This window comes from Furipterus horrens, unplaced genomic scaffold (genome assembly GCF_987537825.1).
Source record: "Furipterus horrens unplaced genomic scaffold, mFurHor1.1.pri manual_scaffold_10, whole genome shotgun sequence".
Lineage (NCBI taxonomy): Eukaryota > Metazoa > Chordata > Mammalia > Chiroptera > Furipteridae > Furipterus > Furipterus horrens.
The window spans coordinates 52,381,601-52,394,419 of NW_028327180.1; the positions used below are offsets into that span (position 1 = coordinate 52,381,601).

At 45.1% G+C, this 12,819-nt stretch overlaps 1 protein-coding gene across 1 annotated transcript; it reads right to left on the minus strand.

Moving 5' to 3' along the window:
- Positions 1 to 1,075: 1,075 nt before the first annotated feature.
- STC1 (stanniocalcin 1) lies at positions 1,076 to 12,428 on the minus strand. Its single transcript, XM_090290155.1, has 4 exons — positions 12,090 to 12,428; positions 9,967 to 10,109; positions 9,070 to 9,281; positions 1,076 to 2,809 (listed from the first exon to the last, which is right to left on the minus strand). Exons 1-4 carry the CDS (start codon positions 12,205 to 12,207, stop codon positions 2,539 to 2,541), a joined length of 744 nt encoding a protein of 247 aa, XP_090146281.1. The 5' UTR covers positions 12,208 to 12,428; the 3' UTR covers positions 1,076 to 2,538.
- Between the last annotated feature and the right edge of the window lie 391 nt (positions 12,429 to 12,819).

Here is a 12,819-nt window from a genome sequence, read left to right on the forward strand (position 1 = left end):
GGAGGTTTCAGGGGCAGGTAGGGGAGTGGGATGGAGAAAGAGAAGCAAAAAACTAGCAACATTGTGAGAACTGCTTCTTTCTTGATGTGTAGATATATGTATTAATACATATATAAATATCACTGTGGGGAGCAAAGGGGGGTTACCACCGTGTGAAGAGGTCACAGCAAAAGAAGAGAATCTACAGGACTGAAGTAAGAGAGAACTTTGCTAGGAATACTTATGTACTACTTGTCGCATTGGGGTCCTGGTTTTGTGGGTTTGCGAAATGGACACAGCACGCACACTTTAATAGCTTTTCTGGTTGGGAGGAGTCAGCCTTGCCTGGCGCTGGGGGGGTGGAGGGAGGGAGGGGGCGAGTCAACTTAAAGTATGGTCTACCTGATTTCCAAGAGGCTAAGGCAGTGTCCATATGTTTGGGGACCTGGGGATAGGGCAGTTCTGAGTATAAAAATGCTCTTAACAATCTCATGTCAGCACGCTTAGAGGCTGTGTGGGGACAAAGGCAGCAATGCTTGTGCTGCTGCTGCGGGGTCTGCTGCAGTCGCTCTTGGTCCTTGAGCAGCACGGTACTGGTTTTAAAGGCTTTATGGTAAAGTTGTATTGCTTTTTATTTTTCTGGAGATGTGCCCTCCCTCCTCCCACAAGGATCCGTATCACTCAATTTGATCAAACCTTGAGTTTGGCCTAGTGAGAGTCAAGCACCAATAGTTTCTACCCAAGCAAGTTTGGAGTGGCCCTTACAGTCCTACCCCTGTTCCCTCCTCCTCTCTTGACATTGACCTTGGTGGGCAGTGATGCTCCTTATGGACTGTTGGGTTCAAGGACAGTGACCCTGAGAAACTACTGTTGTTCATAGATAGGTTAATCACTTGGCTTTGGTGGTCGCCATCTTGTAAACATCACAGCAGAAATGATCCAACCACTAGTTCATTTTTCCTTTCCTTTCCTTTCCTTTCCTTTCCTTTCCTTTCCTTTCCTTTCCTTTCCTTTCCTCCCTCCCTCCCTCCCTTCCTTCCTTCCTTCCTTCCTTCCTTCCTTCCTTCCTTCCTTCCTTCCTTCTTCTTTCTTTCTCTCTTTTCTTTTCCTTTTTCAATCATACAGAGATGGCCCAGCTGCCAGGACTACTTTGGCAGGCAGCGTGCTACAGGACAAAATGTAAGAGGAGTCTATTAAGGCTGGACAGCCCAGGTTTATTTATACCCCCTCAGCCCCAAGTCCCCCAAACTAAAGACCCAAAGGCTCATTGACTCATTCCTGATCGATTTCATGGAAAGTCTCCCACCCCATCATCAGTTTGCTAGAGTACCAGGCACTGATGAAAGATGGCAAGTGAAGAACTGCCACGTCCCAAGGTATAGTAGGCCTTATCATGCTCTTAGTAGTCCAAGCCAAAGGGATGCTCTTTTCGGTTCCTGTCATTCCCAGTTGGATGTGACAGAACTGTTTCAGGATAGGTCTAAGTCTAGAGTAGCCTCTGGGTTGAGGTGGGCTGGGAGATTAACATCTTACCTGGGGTCCTTCAGATAAACCTGCTGGTCTTTCCTATCTCATACAGGCCCATCTTAAGTTTTGATGTTGACTAAAACTACTTCTACCCCCTTAGTTATAAAAAAGGCCACAAGGAGCATTTATTATGTGGATATCTGGAAGTGAGATAGTTATTCCATTCCCAGGAAAAGAAAAATAAAGCTAAGTTACAAAACTAAATCTATATGCAATAAAGTTATTATATACTGCTTTGTTTAAGCAGAGTCCTCTGGAAATTTATGTACAGTACATTAGTTTTCAGCTATTTATATTCCACAGTTAGACCTTAAGATTCTCTGGTTTTAAGACAATTGTTAAAGATACTTTTAAAGCTCTGAGCAGTTACAGTACATAAAGATGTTAGCTTTTTGTTTTTCATTAGATGCAAGAAGAGGCAGGCTCAAAGCCTGGTGGGAGAGCCAGGCTTGAGCAATTTGGTAAATGTGTTGGAAAAGAAATTAGACATTGGAGGATCAAGACCATAAGACACTAGCTCATGAGAGATCAAGAATTCAAACATGACATTCATATTCGTCCATGGCCAGCACAGATTCATAACACGAATTCCATTTAACATCTTTATGAGCATTTAAGACATGCATTTAAATTAAGTTGCTTCTTATAAGCTAACTCTACTGGGGCAACCATTCTAAAGGGCTCCACATCTTAAAACTACAATGACTGGGGAATTACATGAACATTATGTGTTTGAGAGTAGTTTGGAGGGGAGCTGGGAAGAGAGATGGAAGAGGAAAGTAATCCAAGGGGGACTTTTCTCCTGAGGAGAGGCAGAAAGATCACACAGAATTCTGTTTGTGGGAATGCTGCCGTGGTGGAATGTTGGGATATTGGTTACAGAAGCCTAGTTTCATGCAATTTTCTTTATGGGGGCTAGAAAATAGGAACTACTTAAAAAAAAAATCAGACCAGGCACAGTACACTCAAAGTTGGTGTGGGAACATCCTTCAATGATGCTAGTTTGGTGAGGTTGTGCCCACCTCTCCCGGGTTATGCACTTTCATGAGAGGTGCGTTTGGTGTGGGAGGGAGAGGCCGCCTCACCTCGGAGGTTCCTGAGGAGGACTTTCAGCTTCTGTGGCTCACTGGGGCGCCTCCTGTTGAAGTCGGCTCGTGGGTGTGTCTGGGCACAGTGGTCTGTCTGCAGGATGTGAAAGAGGCTAGCCATGTTAGGCCCGATTTTCTGCATGAGGCTGTCTCTGATTGTGCTGACAGTATCGCCATCACACTCCAGGAGGCTGCGAACCAATCTGTTATAGTATCTGCATTGGGTAAGAGAAGGCGAGACACGTGGTTCAGCTAGAACATGCCCGACCTGACTCTCCTCGAGGCTCCAGCCCACTCCCGTCCTGAACGGCCAGACCCTGTGGACCAAAATAGTTAGTGGATGGCTCCTAACCTTTGTGTGGTGTCTGCCTCGTGCGACTGCTTCCTGGATTTACTGCACAATGCAAGACAGGTCTGTCTTTGTGTTTAGGGCTCAGGGACTTTACCTTGGATAATAGGCTGATGGCAATGTGTAAAAGTTTTAGAAACAGAATGATAAGGCTAAATGGGAGCAGAGAGATCATTTAGTGACTATTTCATCATCTCATTTTACATGGAAGAAACAAAGGTGAGACCACTGAAGTGACTTGTCTAAGGTCACACAGTGGGTTAGTGGCATAAGCAGGACTTAAGTCAACTGTCATGAGCTGAGCTCAACACTCGACACACATTAATAGTCATGGCACATCCCTTCTTCTTTCTCATCCCGCCCTGCTGCCCCCTCCCCTCTGACAGCGGTCAGTCTGCTATCTATGAGTCTGTTTCTATATTGTTTGTTAATTTTGTTCTATATGAATGAGATCATGTTGTATTTGTCTTTCTTTGACTGGCTCTTTTACTTAGTATAATACTCTCCAGGTCCATCCATGCTGTCACAAAGGTGAAATGATTAAGAGAAAAAAAAACTTAACCAACCAAACAAAATAACCTCATAGACACAGACAACAGCATGATAATTACCAGAGAGGAAGGGGGCTGGGGGGAGGTAGACAAGGGTAAAGAGGGGTAAACAGTATTGGAAGAAGACTTGACTTGGCTTGGGGTGGTGAACACACAATATTATATATAAGTGATGTGTTACAAAATTGTACACCGGAAACCTATATAATTTTATTAACCAATGTTACTCCAATAAATTCAATAAAAATAAAATAAAAACCAGTCATTGCACATAAATTTGCAGTTATTTTGATGCCTCTTTGCAATTTCCCTTTTTCTTGATGGTGTGTGTTCAGGTATATGGGCATATGGTTACATATTCAGACCAAACTCCTATCTTTAAAAGAATCTCCTGTCTTCAGAGTCAACATTCTCCAAAGGTATATTGTAGTGAGAGGGCCAAATCCCAGGCAATGAGGATATTTAAATGGAAAGATTAGTGGTCTTTAATAGTTCATGCTTCAATAATTCCAGGAAGCCTTTTTTTACCCATCTAGCGTTAGCTGGCTTCTTCCTTTTTCTTGGACATTTTATAGATATTTGGTTAGCATCACACAGGTCAGCATTTGATGGTTTTTTTTTTTTCCTGATTAGACTGTAACCTTATTGAAAGCAGGGGTTGTGTCCTTGTTCTTTGTATTCCTCATGTGCCAGTATCATCAGGCAATATTGCCCACTCACTGTTGATTTGGTGATTTAATTTTGTGGCCACAGAAGAAACAGAGCTTTAAATATATAGCTCTCTCCCATAAGACCTGATTCCTACAAGAAAAATTATCTGTAGGTCTGGTAAGTTTTACCCAAAGTCTTATGCTTGGTATAAATTACCTTCATCTTTGGTGCAAGTTCTTTAAGCATCACAGCCACTGCAGCTAAGTGTCATGGCTCAGAAAGGATTACACTAATATTTACAAAATATAAATTATTCATCCTGTTCTTCGGGAAGACAGTTCTGGTATTTTCAAATTTGAGTTAGGGCGTGTTTGCTCCATTTTTAGGTGTTGACAGTTGTCAAAACCCATTAGCTCCATGTTCACTAAGAGGGGACAGTCCTGAGGACAGGGATTTTCAGTGTTTCTGTGGAGAGATCCTTTCCTCAGAGGAATCTGAGGATCATGGGCCATTAGATCTTCTGTGAAGAGAAACTTGTTTGTTTTTAAGTTACCTCACAGAGCACAGAATTAAACATCTTTCCAGAATAACTTAACCCCCAGGGAGGCCCTTTTAAGGATGAGCAGCAAATAGTGAGGAACATGGGTAATGAAGCAAAGTGATCACCCTTCTGTGAATGAGTAGAATGAATTTGGGGACCAAAAGAGAATTGTCCTGTCTGGGACTCAGACACATTCCTGGCCCCACCCCTCCCACGATGGGGGCGTTATATCCAGCTGTTGTCCAATTTGGATCCTCTGGCACAGAAACACATTTTCCAATCCTTTGGAATTATAAAGCACATGAGTCAAATAAGATCTCTCTTGGATGGGGAAGTGAGGAGAAAAATGTTTTGGAAAAACTGAGGATGAGCTACTTCGTAGCAATACTTCAGGAGTGAGCTACTTTGTACCAATAGCTTTAGGAGTCTGCACATCCACATGGATCCCCATGCATCTCTTTACTTGTGGGCTCTGCTAAGTCACAGGTCACTTGGATCTCTAGAGAATGAGGTTTCTGACCCTCTCTTCCCTGCCCCACCAATATGGACTTTATGACTTAGAAGTTAACCCTTCTAATTTGTGAAAGATCTATTCACACAAGATGACCTCCCAAATGGGGTGGAGAAGATGGTCTTTCCTTAGATCAACATTGCAAACTCTTGTCTGGCTGAAGAGGTATGACAGCAGGAAGGAAACACAGCTTCTGTAGCTGGCCTGGCCTCTTGGAGGTCAGGCGAGTCCCTCTGGCCCCACTTTGTCAAACTACTCTTCTTCTCTGAGGGTTCCTGTCTTTACTGTTGCTTTCTCTGCCAGCCCAGGTAGAACACCTGTGCTTGATGTTTATTGACAATGACCTTTGCCAGCCTGATTGTTCTTAATGACTCCCTACAAATCTACCCTTAGCTCCTCTCATGGAGCTTTATTAACCCAACAAGGGCAGGCTAAGAAAGCTCCTTGAAGTAGAAGATGCTCATGGCTCCATTAGCAGTTCCTCTAACTGTGGGAAATCTGTCAGCCTTTCCATTTGCCAGAGAGGACTGTAGGTTAATCCTGAGCATCTCCAGTATGGACTGGCATATGGCATTGACCTCTGGGAATGTGTGAGTTAATGAGATAGACCTTTTCTATCTATAAGCCATTAAGTGAAAGCATTGAAGAGATTGTATCTCAAATACAAGTTGACTTAGCAATTGTCATACATTCTGTGAGCACTGTCTTGCATCAAGTAAGATGTGCCTTCTCTTTGAGGAGAGAATGTACACAAATCTAATTGTTGATCAGCCCTGGGCACATTTATTCAATTTTTCTTAGTATTCTATTTTTGGATTGTGGATGTAGCTTGGTTGCCATTTTTGAAATAGAAATCAAATAGCTTGGCTCAAGGCCATGTGAGTTCTAGGCCCAACTCTGTCATTTACCAGCTGTGTGACCTTCAGCAGGTCACTCCTCTCTCTGGGCCTCTGTTCTTTAATCAGTAAATGAAGCTGTTAGTCTACATAAACTCTATGGTCATCTTCAACCATGACATGCTATGTTTCTAGTGATTTGATACATATGTTCCTTCTCAATTTAACAAAACAAACAAGCAAACAAACAAACAACAACAACAACAAAAAGAAAAAACAGTGCAACTCTGTCTAAGGCCCATCCTTTGCAGGAAGAGTTAGACTATTTAAGAGTCTTTAAGAGTTAGACTATTTACAGGGGGTGGCAGGGCTCTGCTGCAAAAGACTTGGTGGCCCAAGTGTTTGGATCACCCTGCCCACAGGGACTTTTAAAAGCCTGTTTCTTCCTTCCCACTTTAAAAATCCCATCACTAACTTTTTTTCTTGCTAAAGGATAAGATCAGATATTCTCCATAGCTACTGTTTCAGCCATGCTTACCCAAACACACACACACTGCCTAGGAACGTTCTGTGTGAGGTTTATAAATAGTCCTTTGTTTCCCTTGATCAATATTATTCTTCTGTTTCCTGTTCCCTATCCATGCCCTAGAGAGCTGGAAGCTTTGTCATTTTCCCACTCAGGACTTGGATTGGTCTAACTCTTCCCAAGTCCCCCACTGTTCAACCTGCCTGATCAATTTTGCCTGCTTCCCTCCTGGTTGGAGGTGTAGTTTGCAAATTCAGCCAGTGGAAACTCCAGCAATGCTTTCTCTTCTCAGAGTATTTTGCTCCTGGAAAACTTCCCTGTTCTGGCTCCTGGTCCAGACACAGGCTTTTGGATTCTCCCAGGCCCAAATCTCAGGCTAGATAAGTCACAGGAAGGTGGAATGAACCTGTAACTACTTCCTTTCACAGTTTGGTGCCAGTTGGCACCCGTTGGCGTGTATCTCTGGTGGGACAGAGGCTGGGAAAGCAGGATGTTTCAGGAGGGTGAGGAACTTAAATAGAGCAAATCAAGTCCAGAATGGAACCGGAAATCTCTACAGTTCTCAGCAGGAATAATATTAGCCCACGGAAGTGAAATAATTGGAGAAAGGTAGAAGGTGCATGGAAGGTTCTGTTCTTCCAGGAGGTGGACACTTTTTCCCACTTTTCTAATACCTGTGTCTCCCCTGAGATTAAAGAAAGAGATACCAAGACTCCTTGTGACCATCTTCTAAAGGTGATGAGAAGAACACACTTATTGAAAGTAATGGTCTGATTAAAACGAGTACTAGTTTCTTCTTAGATAGTTAGGATCACCAGTCCAGAATCTGAGTCATTCTTTCTAAAAGACCTCTCCCTTTAACTGAGGAGGAAGATTCTATCACTTCAAAGTAGGTTTCATGCCATATTATAGATCATGAATTGTCACTAGATTCTTAATGATCTAAGCTTATAATAATGGCTTTGCTAACATACCTCTGCCCCCCAGGTACTACACAAATAACATTCTTTATCCCTAGACCCAGGTAAGACTAAGAACTCTTTATCTCTCTTCCTTATGGTGAAAGGTGTCTCCAACAATTAGCTGGGCTCTTTTTTTCTCCCCAGATGTAATAAGAATCTTCCTAGAAGAATTTTAAGACCGAGGTCAATATAAAGAGACAGTCTGTTTGGGATTAATGCTGTTTTCCTGTTTTAAAGAGATAAGTTAGGACCCATGACAAAGTGGCTTCCAAGGACTGAGCCAACGATGTTTACAAATTGACACCAGATTCTAAAGTGCTCTGACCCGTAGTTCAGAGTGAATCAGACATTTTACAAAGTTTGAATGTCAGGGGGCTTGACCTTTCCCTAAGGAGGATCGACTTTTCTCATCTTCAGGTGCCTTTCCATAGGTGCCTAAATCACCTGGAAGTCCCAGAAGGACTAGGCTGTTGCCAATATCTGAACAAGGGTGGCAGCACATGGCTAGGAAATTAATCAGGCTCAGCCTACACTAGCTCCCAGGCAGTCAAAGTAACATGAACAGGACTGATCTTTGTGAATATGTGATGATTTGTTTGGAGAGTCAAAGAATCATAGTGCTTGGGGGCTGGGAGTCAAGTTCTCGCCCAGGGTCAGGGGCATCGTAGTAGGCTGAACTTGACCACTGGTTGGCACTGCCCCTGCCATACCTTCCATCTGCATCTGTCTTAACTCAATCACTGATGGGAATGCCCAGGTCTTGCTGTGGGCCTTTTGAGGTCATACAATGAGGATGTCAGCCCTGTCCCATGTTAGATGTTCACTCCTGGCTGGTGAAGACAGTGCATCAGGGCACAGAAAAGCATGATGTGTGGGTAGTGCTGGCACAGTGGCTTTGGGTCACATTATAATACTAAAATGAACATGAGGTTGAGTCAGTCACCAGAATGTCACCACAGGACATCTTGGCCTAGAGGAATGGGATATGACACTAGCCTGGGGCATGAGAACCACCAGTCCAGCTGTTTCACTTCTCACAGAGGAAGCGGCAGTCCTGGCGAAGGGAGATGGCTTGCTCAGGGCCACCTAGTGAAATACCTGACTGGGCTTTGGGCTGACTCAAAATGCGTGCAGCTTCAAAAGACTGCATTATGACATTTTACCAGGGATTTTATAATAGCCAATTGTACTGTGCACAGTCATGCAGCCAAATTTGATATCCCAAAATCTTGTTTCCATAAACTTCATCATTCCCTTCAGGCTTATGGCAAGAAACTGACTATGAAAATGTACCCATGGATGCTGCAGATGAAGCTTTCTATTAGCTGCATAGGAAATCTTTTCTTATAACAGTGAAAAAAAAAAAATCCAGCCTGCTTGAGCTGTCACAACCAATCACAAACGCATTTTTTCCTGCAAAAGCTGGGAAGGCTGCAAGCTAAAATAAGAGCATGACTGTGGCAATTTAACTCCCCTCCTGTGTCTGGCTTTGCCAGCCAGCCACTCCCTCCTCCACCCTAACTGCAAAAGAGTGGACTCATTGCATACCTGTTGGAGAAGTGATTGGGGAGCTGGACAACTTCAGTGATGGCTTCGGGGTTCCGCTTGGCGATGCTGCACACATTCAGCTTGGTGTAACACTCCTCCTGCACCTCAGCAATCATCCTCTGGAAAGTGGAGCACCTCCGTATGGCAAGGAAGACCTTGGCGGTGACCCCGCTGGCGATGCACTTCAAGCTCTCTTTGACAAATGCTTTTCCCTGCCAAGGAAAGGGGTAGGAGGAAAAGCTTCAGCTCAAGCTGACAAGAGAGGACAGGGCATACAATGTGTGGAACTTAAGAGGGCTCTTGGCACTGTCCTAGGGCCATCTGCATGTCCCTGCAATGAGAAAACTGTATGTGTAGCCAGGATAAAAAATGACCCTATTCCCTGAGACTACCTTGAGAACTGAGCTCCATAGCAATGAAATGAGACAAGAGGGAAAAAAAAGAGAGAAACCATAAACAACCACCCTGCAGCTTAAAAATAGCCATAAAATGGTTTTGCATTCTTGGAATTGAAACTTCGATAACTCAAACCATAAGCTGGTATGCTAGGTCATACAGCAGCAAGAAGAACTTCTTTGTTAGAAGAACATTTTTACTTCCTCCTGAAGAGGCAAAGATTTTCTGCTCATCATCCCTCTCTTGTAAGACAGCCTCTCTCAGCGTGTTACAATTGTATCTTAGCATGGGTGGGGAGGGTCTTATACACAACCTATATCCAGACTTAAAATGTGTGTGTGTGTGTGTGTGTGTGTGTGTGTGTGTGTGTGAGATGAGAATTTGGGGTGGGGAGGCTGAGAAGAAGAGCTGGTTCCCTACAAGACTGGTTCCTAAGAACAATAGTCTAACACACTGTTAAAGGCCAGCAGCCAGTGCGAGTAAGGGTCATGATCTTGTTACCTGAGTGTCAAATTTAGCAGCGCTGTACAGGAAGGATTTACAGATGTCATACATTCCATTTGTGTCACAGGTGGAGTTTTCCAGGCAGGCAAAAGCCCCACAGCCGACCTGCAGAGCACTGTTGAGGCAGCGAATCACTTCAGCTGAAAGACACAAGTGCACCCAGTCTGGGTCAGACAGTGAGGCGGTCCTAGGGGGTCAGGTTGGTGTGGTGGAAAACTTCACAGACATGGGGTCAGAAGAACTCATCATAGATGTCTATGATGGGGCCAGTAGACAGAACCTTTTCGAGGGGTGGGGGTGAGAAAGCGAGGGGTCAGGCAGATCCCTTGGGCTTGGGAGAGCCAGGGCACATGAGGGAGAGGGACTGTGTCTTCCCTCTTAGATGCATGCCCTGGTGTCACCATTGCCACGCAGTTTGGGTGGCGGGGGAGTGAGGCCGGAACCCTGGGGCAGGCACAGCGCTGAGAGCAGCTCTGCAGAGCCAGCGGGCATCACTTAGAGTCTGAGAGCAGGGGGCGGAGAAAACACCGGCTGCTGGTTCAGGTTGAGGAGGTGGAGAGGCCAGGGAGTCCATTTGGCTCCCGAAAAGGCACTCCAGAGTAACAAGGATAGAATTTTAGTCTAAATGGCAGAGAAGAATTTGCCAGGAGTCCCTTCCGAATTCGGGCTTTTAACTTACCTTCACATTGGCACAAAGGAACCCGATCCGTTCCTGTGTCACCCCCACCCCCCACCGTGGAATAGTGCTTAGAGGATGTATAATGTCTCATGTTAAAAGCCTTTTTTTTTTTTTTTTTAAAGAAAAGAGAAACACAGGTGTGGAATAAAAAGACCAAGGCACCCCTTGTGCAAGACTGGAAGAAAACCGCAAACAACTTGAATGACGCTTTCTACATTCTGGATAAGATCTCCTATAAAAGTAATTTCTCTCCTACAGAAAGGGGGGTGTTCTGGCAGGCTGCTCCGCAAGAAATGATCTGTGGCCTTCATACCGTAGGATTCTCCTCTGAGATCAAAAGCATGGTTCGTTTAGGCTTCCCCTCCCCCTCCCACCACCCGCAGCCTCTGGGATGTTACAAGTCATTTCCCTAATTATATATTTCCACGGGTTCAAATTATAACTTTGCTTTAAGCAGTTTTAATATGCATTGGGGTTGCTATTGTTTTAGGCAAACTCGAATTGTGAATCACTGCATCTCTATAGCAACTAAGTACAAAAGGAAGTGAAGCAAAGCCCTTCTCTCGGCAGGGACCTGCTCTTGCGAGGGGAGCGTCGTCTGCAGCATTTGGACACCTGCGATCCCGTCTTTGCTCACAGTTGGGGGAGCGAGGACAGCAGTGGATGAGGAGCAACGCGGACAGGCAAAGTCAAAAGGCAGAGGTGTCAATGCCGGCTTCCTAAGGACTCTTTCCCTTCCAAGGAGAACCTCAGACACAATTGACTGCTCCGGGAGTCGGGGCAGAGTGAGACATTCCCGTTGGAGAAACAGCTACTACGTTTCACAAATAGCCCTTTTCAAGGGGCTCCCCAGCCACGGGCTGCATGGGCGACTGAATGAAGCCCGCGGGAGTGTTGGGGGTGGGATGTGTAAGGGTTTTCTCTGAATCTGCTCTGGATTTGTCAAGACTTGAGGGCTAGGGTTCCGTAAATCAGCCTGCAGGGGGAGCTTTCTGTGTGTTCTCTGAAAGGGTGGGGAAGTCAAGTTACAGGGTCTTGTGGGTGAAGAAAGAGGGGCATGAGCCAAATCATGTCTCACTCTAAGATCAGCTTCAGCTTCTGGAAAGTATAGAGAGCGCTTTGAAGCATGCCAACATTCGAGCCTTTCCCTGCCCCCTCCCCCCCCAGAAGGGTACGTGCCAGATTTCAGGCAATCAGGCTAGGCTTATGCAATGAAATACCCTCAGCACAGCGCCCAGCTTCTTCGTTAGTTAGTTCGTGCAATTTATTAAACAAAGGCGCTCCACTTCCTAAGGCTATTGGATTACACCGGCAGTTTATTGCCATTAGGCATGAAGCACATTTATTATCAAGATCAGCCGTCACAGACACAGTTGCAAAAGCAAGAGGCAAATGAGGACAGCTCTTTGGGGGAGAAACCGGTCCTGGGTTTGCCGCTTACCTGAGTTCTGAGCTGCCACCCGGGATTTCCTGGGGTTCACAGAATCATTCTGCTCCGCCTCACGGGTTGCAGAAGCACTGATCACCAGCACCAGAAGCACTGCTGAGTTTTGGAGCATTCTCTGAGAAGTTTCCGCTAAGTTGTTGGGTTTTTTTTTTTCCTCCCCCCCTTTCCTCTTTCCCTCTCCCGGTTTGAGGGAAGATGTGGATCTGGATACACTGAGAGTCTAGGTGAGGATTTGATGAGGATTTTTGGTGGCTGCTGATGCTGCTCCTGCTGACGCTTCCTCTGCTGCTGTGGCTGCTGTGTGGCTGCAGTCGCTGCTTCTTGCACCTCTGGCTTTTGCAAACTGGGGGCCCAGGAGCTGCACCCAGGGATTTTATAAGCCGTTCTTATCGGTCCTTAGGATCAAGGACCAATCAGGTCCCTCAACTGGTCTGGCTAACCAATCGGAGGGCGCACTCATTGGGCTGGAGCTGTTTGACTTCTTAGAAATATTTTCCAGCAAATTAAAAGTACCTGCTGCCAATGTTTCATACGTGTGTGTGACTGTGTGTGCATAGATGTGTGAAAAAGCTGTTTTCACAGAATTAAAGGATAACTTTGTATTGCTCCAACTAAAGGAAAATCATGACAATCTCAGCAAGGTGCTTTGGAAATCTATTTATCTTTTTAGAAAAATGAGCTGGGGGATGGGAATGGGCAGCCAGGGCAGGATGGGGGGTGTTCT

Coding starts and splice junctions, on each gene's coding strand:
- STC1 (XM_090290155.1), bottom strand. CDS start 12,207: ATGCTCCAAAACTCAGCAGTGCTTCTGGTGCTGGTGATCAGTGCTTCT. Junction 10,110..12,089: donor GGTGGCAGCTCAGAACTCAG/GTAAGCGGCAAA, acceptor TGTGTCTTTCAG/CTGAAGTGATTCGCTGCCTC. Junction 2,810..9,069: donor CCCAATCACTTCTCCAACAG/GTATGCAATGAG, acceptor TACCCAATGCAG/ATACTATAACAGATTGGTTC.